This window comes from Buceros rhinoceros, unplaced genomic scaffold (assembly GCF_000710305.1).
Source record: "Buceros rhinoceros silvestris isolate BGI_N320 unplaced genomic scaffold, ASM71030v1 scaffold4264, whole genome shotgun sequence".
Lineage (NCBI taxonomy): Eukaryota > Metazoa > Chordata > Aves > Bucerotiformes > Bucerotidae > Buceros > Buceros rhinoceros.
The window spans coordinates 44,271-57,115 of record NW_010407527.1 but is presented as its reverse complement, the minus strand read 5'-3'; the positions used below and the strand labels follow the sequence as shown (position 1 = coordinate 57,115).

The following is a 12,845-nucleotide window of genomic DNA, read 5'->3' as shown; positions in this document are numbered from 1 at the left end:
GAAATGTTGTATTTGTTTTTTCCAGCATATGATAGGGAGTAGCTAGAGCTGGTATCAGGATATGCTACTGCTGGTCTCAGTATAAAGTATACTGTGTACTGCCTCGTGTTTACAGGAAGGCCTGGATGTGGTAAGGTTTTAATAGCATCTATTCAACCAGAGCTTTTCAAATACAGATATTCTGTGCTAATGTGAACTGACTTAACACTACAGTATAGCTTACCAGTAGAGTCATACTCATAGCTATAACCTACAAGACTTCTAGACTAGCAAAGTCACCCCCTTAGGGTTTTCATCTGTGCTACTGGAATAAAGATACATTTGGCCCCATTTTAGTAGCACTTCTTCTCTTCCGGGAGCTGTTTAAAAATAAGTGAGTCTATGTTCAGCAGTATTCTTGGTTTTATTGCAGTAATGCTGTTAGACCGTCAGGTAGGCACTACAGTGATACAGTTGCTGCTCCCACAGAGCTTACAGGCTAGCTTTCAACAGTCAGTTTGATTATAAACTCTGTTCTACTTACCAAATCTATACATAGATGGACTTTATTCTAGTACTTCAAGAAATCAGCAGCGAGATTTCAAGACCAGAATCAGATACAGCTTGAGTTTTTTTAAGGTATTCCTGACTTTTCTTGTTGCAAGCACAAACAGAAGCACATGCTGAAGCTCAACATTTCAGAATATTATTTCATCTATAACATACTGTTTAAAAAAGTAAAACTAAAAAACCCAAACCAACCCTTTGTGTATAATACAAAATATACATAATATTTCCAGCGTTGTCTGAGGCTGTGCCAACTTAAAAGTGCAATAGACCCACCCATTACAAAAACTGAATTAGCCATTTAAGTGTTAATTGTAAAAGAAAAACTAGTAACTTGAAGTGGTTAGGATACAAAGACCTTATCCTTTGCTATGCCTTCCCTTTATTTTGGAAAAAAGTCCAGGCTGGGGGGAAAATTCCGTGAAGGCTAGTGAATTGAATCATTGCTACCTGATTGATAAACTGTTATCCCCAAAGAAGCTGGATGTCAAATATAGACCTGTACCGCCCACTGAAGGTGGAAGAAGGAAATATGGCTGAACACCTAAATTTCCCTTGCAAGCAGCACCAGGAATTAAAGATGCTGCCATCTGCTGTGTTGTGAAATTCCCCCTCTGTCCTGGAGTGCATGACCCTGGTTACGTAGGAGCTTCCCACACATACGGGTGTAAGGTTTTGTTTTCTTCCTCACAAGTCTGTACAAGAATAGAGGCAGAAAATTTTTATCTTTACTTTCAGAGCATTTGCTCTTAGTGTTTATGATTATAAGTCAGGAGCTTATTCTTTTGCTGTTGTTTTTGGGTTTTTTTCACTGTTTCAATAATTGTTTTGGTCACATACTCAGCTGATGGCAACAATCTTCTTGTTTGACAGTTGAGCTCAGAATCTGGATTGTTCTTCAGAATGTTAAAAAAAAGCCACCCCAAACCAGAACATTTCATAGATACAAAATAAATCCAAAACACATATAAAATTACACTGAGCACAATCCAGCTGTCACTGCAAATGAAGCTGTTATTTGCCATTTGTTTGGCTCCTGACTGATACCTGATTGAAAAAAGTCTTGAGTAAACCTTTCAGACATGCTTAGAAGATAATCTGAAAGGTGCCTAAGCATAATTAAAACCTAGCTTTGGGGGAAGTAAAACATTACTTCAGGTTCTGAATCAGGCACGTTTAAATGTTTTACTTCTCAAGTAAATCACCTTGAGCTGGAAACCATCCCATCCTGTGGTGGTGTACGTAAGGACAACATACATCTTGTGTCACAATCACTTCTAAGCCTAACTGCCAGCAATGAGAGTGAAAGGCACTCAAAGAGGCTAATTCCCCTGAGTGTTACCAGTCTTACAGCATGGGCCTTTTTAAGACTGAGCTTTCATTAAAACCAGGCAGCATAACAGCATGTGATAAACTTGAGGTGTGAAACCAACACGAAGTAACCCAAGACTTGTCCTCAGAGCTCCTTCCAATACAGTACTTTACTGTATCAAACATAAATTAACTTCAAGACATGAACATGTGGGACCAAATAAAACACGACAGGTAAGGAGGTCATCCTGAACTTTGGTCTCCAGGAGGGCACTGAGATGCTAAAGAAACAAGTGCAGTAAACAATGTATAGAGCTTAGATCTTCACTATCCTCTGTTCTACCATGCATACTTCATCAGTCTTTATCCCCTTTAGTTCACTTCATGCTCTCAGCCTTGCAAAATCTTTCAGTATTGTATTAAAAGCAAGATCGAGTGTCTTCGCTATTTACATCAAAAGCCAAACTGATGTCAGAGGGACTGTGAGCATAAAGCTCAGCGTAACAGTAGCTTCTCAAGATGAAATCTAAAAGCCAATTGTAACATTGCCGAGAACATGCTGTAAGTGATTATGAAATTCATATTTTCTTCTTGGACTGAAAGTAGCAGAAGGTAGTTACACATACCATTTGGTAGTATCTCCCCAAAACAATGTATGTAGTTCAGTAATTTAGTTGTGACCTTAGTGCAAGGAATACGATGAATTTTTGGAACAGTTTGCCCATCCAGTTGTCCTGTAGCACCCAGACAGAAATCTTCATACGCCATTCCCACTTTATAGATTAATTAAGACAAATGTTTGCTGGTGCAAATTATTTCTCTAGAACAATAAGGATGGAGCTAGTCAATGAAAAAACTGAGTTTTCTTCGCCCAGTCTGGAAGCAGTATTCACCACACATTCATTATCAACTTAATAGAAAATGTCCTTCACACATATGGTACTTGTCAACTGAATTATGAACTGATGCTGTTCCACAATAATCTGAAATAAATTGCTTTGTTTCACTGCAGTGAATCAGGAGAAGGGTTGCTGTCACAATATGTTACTGTAAACTCCGGACCTGCCAGTTCTAAGGGCTAAATTTGTTTGAAAGGCAAAAATTTATAAGAAAAGGCACTATAAATCATTTTTGAAAAAAACAAACTGTCCTGCAGTTACTCTTTATAATAGAGTAGAATCTGTAAAATATTTTCATCTATAACAAAACACTTCCATTAAAAATGTTTAAATGTTACTAAGGTTTAAGGCACTCCAGCTTAAGAACCTACTGGATCACAACTACTGTTGGTGGCTCAGATCTCTCTTATCCACGTAACTCATCATCTTCAGTCTTTGTCTTTTGTGAGTTCTGTAATTTCATCGACATCTTCTATATCCTGTGCCATTTTCTCATACTGTCTCTTGAAGAAGCCAAGCTGCAAGAAGTATTAAAATAACACCACATCACGGTGAGTCATCGACAATCACATTTCTCACCTAAGCTTAACTGTGTAGTGGTAGAAATGCACACTTGTGCATGCACACACGGACAGCGTTTGATTTGTAGACAGTTACTAACTCTGAATGAAAGGAGCTGGGCCTTAAACTCCTGCCTGGTGTAACAGAAGTCTAAAACAGCAGTGCTGAATAGCCAGTTGACTCCCTGCCAAGCTGTAGGCATCTTCTCCATGCTGCTTTAGTGTGCAAGGAGCCATTCAAGCACCAATGCTCTGGCATGGTGAAAAACTTTATCTCCCCTTAATCTAGGCATCCTTTGTAAATGACATTTTGCCCTCACCCTCCGCTGTTCTCTTTCAGTGTATATCCTCTCCCTCCTTGCTTCTAAACCCCAGCCTTGCTCATGAGGAGTATCATAGGAGTTCAGAGGCCAGCTGGGGAGTTACGGAAGGAGGGAGGCAGTATTTTGAACCACTGGGAACCCACTGAACGTCTTCACGTTGCCAGTTTCTATAGGGACCCATTTCAGAATTTTGAATTTTAAGACCCTTCTAAGTGCTCCAGTCAAGGGTAAAATGCCAGTGCAGTATTGTTATTACCACTGAACTGCATGTGCAGTTTCAGTCAGCACCAGAGAAGAGAGATTCCAAAGAAAATAACCCAAATGTCTTTATTCTTTCTGCTTTTCTTTTGAAGAATATAAACAACTACTTACTTTCCATAAAACGGCAACCAATGCTAACAGCAAGAGGAGTCCAGCCAATATACTGCCAATCACAACACCAACTGGTATCTCGGCTTTCTCATCTGGCTTCATTATTGTAACTGGGATCTGAAAGCAGAGATTGTGCCTTAGGGGTTAATGTTAACTGCATATTAAGTAGGATTTATAAACCAAGTACTTGACTAATCAAGAATAGCAGGAGTGCACTCATTCCAGCATCAGCGACTGGAACACACCACACAATTACAGTGCTTTCACTGGTGTCTGCAATTACCCAGGTGCACCACTGTGGAACAGGGCAGTGGAGTTAAGGATTAGAAGCCCTCATTACACTTGGCCGTACACAACAGGCAGAGAAGCAATCCCTTCCTGCCAGCTTTCTGCCTCTCTAGTAACAAGAGTTCTTTAAAGAGTTGTTCCCATACTGCATGGACACACCATCACTAGGCATCCAGACATGCCTAAATGCAGGCCTGGTGTAGAGCCCCATCTGCTCAAAACAGATTTCTGCTGCATCAGCTGGAGAACTACTACCAGCTGAGTGTTGTCAGAGCCTGTTAACCTATGGCTCTAGGAGGCAATACTACTCATGGAGGCCAGACACCATCGTGCACATTTCTCCCCTACTGCGGGGCAGGTACATATGTCTCTGTTGCCTGCTGTTCCTACCTACTGAGAAACCACTAAGAACTTGTCAGATCTTCTCATGTTAATCTGCTCTCCTGAGTCAACTGTGTGAATTTGCTGTTAAGATGTATGGGTCAAAGAGGAGTGTTTGTAGCACACGTATGCTTCCTGAACTACAGGCAATACCAGAGAGCTCCAAGCACGGCATACAGTGTCTGGAAGTTAGTTTGCAGGTGATACCCTATCTAGATGGGTTTGGGTATGACCAAGTATATAGTTACATATAACATAGTTGCTCAGGGAGACATTCCTGTAATATTTATGAACTGTCAAATCTTTGGATTTAATCTTGGAAGGCTTTTTCCTTCCTGAAACATGATAAAAGAAGTCAAGTTGGTTTACTTTTTCAGGGTTGCTTGCTCAGTGCATTTGTCTGGTGTAATTTAATCTTAAAATTTCTGGGAAACTTGCACTGAACTGACATCTCAGTGATTTAAGTAGTTTCTGCTGGAAGGCTTTATTGGTGTGCTAGGTGTGGCTATGCATATTCCTTTCACTGAGGCAGGATGGCTTTATGTATTTTCTAACTGAATGGCCATATGATGATTGTAGCAGGTTAATGTTCTGTCCTCCAGCTGGCAGTCCTTTCTAACTTGGAAAAAATTTGAATGCTTTTACGCAAAAATACCTAGGCAACTTCCCCACATAGCATCACAAGGCAATATTAATTGATGTTGCCTCACAGCAACCCAGCTCATCCAGACTAAAGAGCCAATCTCCTATGTATGTGCAGTTTGCCTAGTAATACCTTCTCCATTAGATTAACAGTGAAGTGGCCCTGTTGGACAGTTAAATCAAGGCCTAAGAACAAATACCTTCCTTGAAGTCAAACTGTGGTCTGTGAGACACCATGACTGTGATTCACCTTTCTTGGTGTTGTATCTAAAATATAGTTCCTTGGCTTCCAATGGATAAGGATAGCCTTTTTTAGGGCCTAATTCACCCCACTTAGTTTCAGGATCATCTTTAAGATGAGATGAACTGAATTTTACAAATACCTATTCTTTCTATGGATAAGGGTTTATAGAAGAGCTAACTCTGATGTGGATGACTAATGTAGATACTAAGTTGGATGAATCATACCACCCTCATCTAAAATAACAGGGTATATAGGGAAATAGACTGCCTTCTGCACTGTCCCATTCCTAAGGAAGTGTGATGGGCTAAGTCTGGCTATCACTGCTGGCCTGCCAAGAAGTATATGCAGTGCTGGGTACTGACTCCATCACTGAAGTGACAAAGCAAACTGTCTGCTCTTAGGGAGAATGAACCTCCATCAGCTGGTACACTTTCCAAGACTTCTTACAGGGCATGAGGCTGTTGAGTAAGGATCAGGCTGTAAACCTCACCAAAAGCCACTGTGTTTCCTAGGAGCCCTGTGGATAACTTTCATGGTCTCTTCAGCCACTGCCTCAGAGCTGTAGAAGCCCCAGCTGCTGAAGTTTCAATGGCTGGGTGAGAAATAACGTTTGTCAACTTAATCAACAGTCATTTGAAAAATTGAATTCTGGCTCTCCTGAAATCACCAGCAGAACTGCTAGTCATGCAAATTTGGCAGCATCATGCTCCAACTGTGGAAAAATACCTAGTCATGCATGGTTTATGAGCTACCTAAAAAGCCTGTGCAATTAATTGGAGTATTTGTATTGTATATTAACGAGTTTCATCTCTTAGCAGAAATAATATGCCACAAAGCTGAGGCATTCGCCACACTTCAAATACAGGCATGTAATTTTTCTGCAAAAACATGGCATTATCTCCAGAACTACACGGGTATTCTTTTTGCTTCTTCAGGCACTGAGCTTTACCTGAATACAAGTGAGTCTATTCAGAGGTTCTTCACAAGAAATGGTGTGATCCATGAGAAAACAGTGAGAAAAGTTAGTACTGAATTATAGTCTTGTTTCCATAAGATAGATCAATCCAATTTCCATGAGCTATATCAATCAGTAACTGCTTTTGTACATATTTAACTGAATTCTCCATTGCCTGTGAATGGGCTATGCTACACTTGCCACAGATACTTCACTCTCTCACTAAACTGCGTTTTGGTCTTCAATGGCCTTGGGTTATTTTTATGGATAAATCTGGCTGGTAAATTCTGTAAAAATAAATCTAAGCCTAGTATGGCAAAGGGAAGAGTGTACCTCTCTAGACAGGCCAAGAGAACAAGCTAGCTTTTTATTACACAACGGCACCACAGCACTAAAGTATTCTTTGATTCTTCTTCACGTATATATATGTTTGTCTGTTTATATTTGTGGAAAACCTGGGAGAAAGATTCTACACTAATAAAACAGTGGTTTGGAGACATTCCTTGAGATTAGCTGTATCCATATTGTCCATATGACAGCCATTCCAAATGCAAAAATACTCCACATTCTTTTGCAGATGAGATTAAGCACATTTGCAAGAAACCTGTGCCAAACATCTATCTACAAACATCAAACCAAATACACTTACAGAAGTAAGACTACAAATTACATTTCCAAAAATGTTTCCCAGAGCTCATTTATCTACAATAATTAATTCAGTTGCAGAAAGAAGTCCAAATTTTAATCTTTTCATGAAGAGGAAGCAAAACTAATTTCAGAAGTTTCTGACAGAGTTTTGCTGATAGTTCTGCAGTCTATTTGAGATCTACAGATTTTAACTAAGTCCCGTTTATATAGCAGTTGGCTGAAATAAAAAAATTTAGTAACTTAAGGGAGGTTGTATGTAGTCAAAGGGATACCTTAGTTCAACATAACCAAATGTCATCAGAGTTTGTAATTTGCTATGTACTCCTAAAAGACACTGAAAATTAAATGTTACCACTTTAATACAGTAAAAAAGAAGTTGAAAAAAATGTATTGATCTATCACTTACAGTTAGTGTATTCTCTCCAATTACAAATAACTCGGAGTTATGTGTATCGATTTTTGCCTCTGCAGAGAGTTGTAATGTCTGGAAAGTTAACTGAAAGAGAAGAGAAAAAAAACGCCTGTAAAGCTCTATTACAGGCCAATCTGATTAGAACGTAGACTTCTAAAATAATTCTCTTGCTTTGAAATGAAGACTTCAGACCCAGAAAAAAAACTTCGCATTATTAAGAAAATTAAAACCTTCTTTTTATTTTTCCCAAGCTAACATGTCTATGAAAGTAAAAGTGTTTCAGTAAGTCAGACTTAATTTTGCTTTTCTTACTTAATAGCAACAAAACTGGAGATCTTTCTTTAATATATAGTTCAAGTAAAACAGGAGTTTATTATATATCCATTTTTACAGTTATTTCAAAGCTGTCATTGCTGCTAGAAATAGAAAGGGAGAAATAGCTCAGTGACAAAAGATGGATGGGGATGTATCTCTGGCCTTTCAAAGAAATGGAAACTGAATGTTCTTTCCCTTTGTTCCCCCCTCACCTCTATCCAGTACGACTGTTTTTCCCCATTTATTTTTTCCTATCACTATCTGCGCCTCTCCACTGCTCAAATTCTTCACATCATTCCCTCAGCTTAAACAAGAACAATGACAAAAATCTTAAAACCAGTTCCCATTTGAAAAGGGAGCTTGTGACAAATCCCACTTCCCTCCGTGCTTGTGTCGAGAGAGGAGCATGGCTCTGCAGACACTGCCAGCTCAACGCTGCTTTTCTTCCCGTGTGGTGGGAAAAGCACGTGTGGGCATAGAGAACTCCGTTTCCTATGGGACCATCACCTAAACACATCTTTCTTTGCTTTGCTTAGCAAAACTGTGACGCATGATCTTTTCCTCCCATCACCCAGTGATACACGTATTATGTCCACTCACTTTCTTGTGAGGGTACCAACTCTTTGTTCATGTCTCCACTCTACGTGGAGAATGTAACTGACAGCACTAAAAGTGGCCTTAATCCAGCTGATTTGAAAAATACAAACTTTAAAGGCAGACAGATGCATTTCTTCACACACTTCAGGCATAAATATATTACATTATCAACGACCTTTTAAGAGCTGAATGCTAAAGCTGACAACAGCCTCACTGTTAAATGTCAATACCTGCCATAGGACTTGCCAGACAAACTAAGGAGACTGCGTCGTGTTCCTGATGCTCTAGGCAAACCCAGGACTCCAAGACAGTTTAGTTGGTTGCCTAGCTAAGAAGCAAACATAGTCTCATTTCAAAAGTCTGGTAGTTGATGGTGAGTTATATCCTGGAGGATACACGGTGATTTAAAATGGGAAAGTCAAGATATAATCTATGGATATTTTTAAGCATACTGTAGGTGTTTAAGTAAGGACTGTTTCTTCAACACCAACTCTAATAAAAACAAAAAAATTCTAAAAATTTCCACACCTTCTCTAATAACTGGCAGCAGTAACAGGTTTCTGATATTTTGATGTGACTTAAAATGATCACTATGTAGGCTGTGATGTTCAAAAGCTAAAAGCAATATTATTTTCCAGGCTATACTGTCCTATGTTGAGTTTTGTGGAAGCTGTAGTTCCCCTTGAATGAATTTAACAGATGCTGTTTTTTTAGCTGTGAAGATTGCATTATCACAGCATTTTCTTAAGATTTTGTGCTGGACTGAAGGATATCAGCTTCCTTATGGAGACTCACTACTTACTTTACTTTTAGATTCAAGTTTTCAATCTGAAAAAACAGACAACAATGTAAAGTAAAGGAGGGACTTTCTAGATTAGAAAGTCTCTTTACTGAACTTTGAAAAATACCAGGAGTTAGGAAGCATTTGAGTACTGGATCCTTCATGAAAATGCAGCTGATACTCACGGCAGCAAAGGTTCCATTCCAGATTCGGGTGGACACGTTCACAAAGTACTCTCCCCTCAGCATAATGTCTTCCAGTTTGCATGTGATGGTACTGCACTTCACATTCTTACAGTTCTTCAGGGGCACCAGAAAGTACAGGCAACAGCATACATTAAAAATACATTTTAACATTTTTATACATTTAAAAAATACATTTAAAAATACATTTTACGTGTTCTTTTAACATCCAGATTTTTTTGCTCCTGCCTTTGCCATTCTGTGCATACAAACTAAGTGCTTGCAGGTTGTGAAGAACTTGAACCTTTTCTTCTATCTAAGGCAGATGCAGTATATGTGAGAATATCCATAGGCTGCACTCCTGACACTGTAAATGAGGAATGCCATCCCCACCACAGCTGTCACCACAGGTGCACCAGTGGGCTTCTAAGATCAGCTCTTCACCCCTGGTCTGTGGTACTGCAGGTCTTACTCACCAGTTCTTTGGAAGTTCGGAAATTCTCTTTTGTGAAAGATGCAGAATAAGGTCTTTTTCCTATCTGCAATGGATTTATCTGAGCTTGACAAGTAACACCTCTGGCCTAAGAAAGATGGCAAGAATGAAATTGGATGACATCGTACTCAGGAGTTTACAGTTATCATCATAATATATATTTCTGGGATGAGATGGTGGCTATGAAAGGGTTGACTGTGGATTATATAACACTGGATACTTCATGAAACTAAGAGATTTTATGTGGTTTTGGTCAGAATTACGCAGCTCTTAGGGTAATTTTTTCCCCCCTACATTGACCTGAAGGGGTTTTCCTGATGTAAAAATTCTGCTTTTACTATACCTACTCTTCCTAGGAACTCAGAGAAGGATCTAGCAGAAGAATTCCAGAGTCATATGACAAGTCAGCTTTGGATTATAAAGATATTCCACATCTGCCAAGTAACAGACTAGCATACTGCTGACATTGTGGACCTCTCCCTTCCCTTTATGAAGAAGGTACAAGGAGAAAGGGCATAGATTCTCTGAATCCCGGCTACACTATGAGGGAAATAACTGGAGTTTGTAGTACTGATAAACCGCGAAACACAGCAGTTCTTCACCTGATCTGTGGTGACTTCAGTTATGTACATCAGTGGGTTATCTTTGCTGGTCAGTTCTGGAAGATAGATTTTTACAGATGCCATCTTTACTGGAATACTTCCTGTTGTTATCTGCAAAGCAAGTAACTCACAATTAATTCAGGTAGCCATATTTACATATGCAAATAATTCAGAAATCATGGATGAGTATGGAAGAACTGGACTCCCTTTGCATCAACATTTTTTGGTACTAAGTCACTTATTAGGGTAGTAATTACATCATGCCAACAGTAAAGCAGAAAGTGTACTGTATAATTTCAGGTCCCTGAACTTTAACTACATTGAGTATGTTTTGAAAAACAAATACTCTGCCACAGCAAACAGGCCTGTTCTTTAGTCCCTTAGGAGTGGCAGTTACATGAGTGTAAATGGGACATAATTTAGGTTTCTTCCACGTTGCATATGTGGATCCAAGTTCTTCTGAGGTATTTAAGTAAATGCTGTGATCTGGCTAGTTCTTGCATCTGGTTTGAGCTTTTAACCCTTGCCAAATGTCCAGTTTCAAAGTTCAAGCCCAAAAAGACTTGTTTTCCCTTATCAAGTCAGCAGAAGGCAAAGACACTGTGAAAAAACAGTCTAAGTTGGCCTAAAGTTAATCATTAACCATCTTCTAGATACATAAACAGTGCAGGACTAATCCCTCCCCCATTCTACTTGTGCAGGTTTCATCCTTAACCTCATCAAGTCTGTAAGCAGTTATCTCCAGCTATTTGCAGTTTGGGTTTTTTTTTCCCCTTACTCGACTGATTCAAAAGCATCAAAATCAGACAGTGAGATCAGGAAAGCTTTTTTCATCTATGTTTTGGGACCAGGCTACAGGAGGAGGAAAGGCAGCTTCTCGAACCAGAATCACTTACTAACCTTAACTGAGAAGTTGAATGTGGGGCCAATATCTTCAAAATTATTCACAGTGGAAGGAATGTTATGACCAGAGAACACTTCATAGAAGTTTATGTTGGCAAGCCTAGTTAAAAACCATAAAACAATACATTTCATTTTGGCAGCTGCTTTGAAAACATATGTTACTGGATGTGCCTTTGTAAAACAGGTCAGAGGAAAGATCAATCATTTGTACTGCCATTTGAATATTTACAAAGTTCCTTACGAAAATCCATGGTGTACTGAAGACCAGAGCCAGAGCAAGCATATGAAGGTAAGATAGGAAGGCTGCATAAGAGACAAGGTCTGCTCAGCCTCCTGAAAACCATGGTGTTTCAATGCCATACTGCAAGCTCCTCTCCCAGGCACAAAATGTGACTTCCAGTCTTGCAGTGGTCTCCTTCCTCAGAAAGGGGCCCCCAATGCTCCCCTTTTGTACATCTGTAATATCAGTTACCAGCAGACATTGAGGGAGATCCTGGGCCCTAATGGCACAGGCAGGCTTGTTTCCACACTGCCTGGGTGTGGAAACACACACAGCACCCTGCTCGTGTGCGTGGTATATACTGCATAACCCTTGGTCTCCTCTGGACCACTTTCTTTAGTATTTACGGGTTTCAAAATTTCCGGAGTAACTTGAGCGTGGTTGCAGCCCATTACAGCATGAAGTAACAGGTGTGAGATGGAAGAATGTGGTGCGATGCCTTGTGGATGCACAAGGGTCTCAGTCAGCTGGGACCATGTTCAAAGACAATGAAAGCATTCTTGTCTAGTGCATCCATCCATGTGCTATCCTGTGTCCAACTTCTCTGCTTAACCATCTCAGAACTGTGTCTTCCATCCTTAGCTTTCGTTAGGAGGCTAATCTGAGCAGTCAAAAAGATGGGGAGTGAGTTAACAAGGAGCAGGGGCAATCACGATTCTCCCGTCAGCTCTTCCTATGGCACAAGGTGCAAATCCATCCCCTTTACCAGTACTGCTCCCCCCATTTAATCTGAGTAACATCTGTGTGTATGATCTCAAATTAACATGTGGGCAGTCTCACAGAGGTGCTTCCTAAATATTGTGCTCCTTTATACGGCACTGTGGATCCTTTTTGATCCTTTGTACATCCTCCCATGGGACCTTTCCTTGATGGGCCTCCTCACAAGGACTCCTAGGAAAACCTGCATGATGCATTTTCTGCTTCCTTACTGCTCAAATCTCCAGTCATTCCAGGATGCAAAGTATCAGCTTCCTTGTCCTTGGAGGATTTACTAGTAAGATTGATTCTCACCTCTTTCTGCAAACTGAGATTTGGAGATTTTTCCCTAGAAAGGCTTCACTTCAGCAAGAAAATAGTTTTTTCTCAACCCTGTATTTGAAGAGGTTGCTCC

At 39.9% G+C, this 12,845-nt stretch overlaps 1 protein-coding gene across 1 annotated transcript in view; it reads right to left on the bottom strand.

Annotated features, from left to right (window-relative positions):
* Window positions 1-3,184: 3,184 nt before the first annotated feature.
* ITGA2 (integrin, alpha 2 (CD49B, alpha 2 subunit of VLA-2 receptor)) overlaps window positions 3,185-12,845 on the bottom strand; it is a gene marked incomplete at its 5' end in the record, with an annotated part of 48,237 nt that continues 38,576 nt past the window's right edge. The window contains 7 exons of the mRNA XM_010134490.1: window positions 3,185-3,274; window positions 4,012-4,128; window positions 7,576-7,665; window positions 9,460-9,573; window positions 9,933-10,037; window positions 10,552-10,662; window positions 11,452-11,554. Of these exons, the coding sequence (XP_010132792.1) occupies window positions 3,185-3,274; window positions 4,012-4,128; window positions 7,576-7,665; window positions 9,460-9,573; window positions 9,933-10,037; window positions 10,552-10,662; window positions 11,452-11,554 (730 nt within the window). The remainder of the gene's footprint in view (window positions 3,275-4,011; window positions 4,129-7,575; window positions 7,666-9,459; window positions 9,574-9,932; window positions 10,038-10,551; window positions 10,663-11,451; window positions 11,555-12,845) is intronic.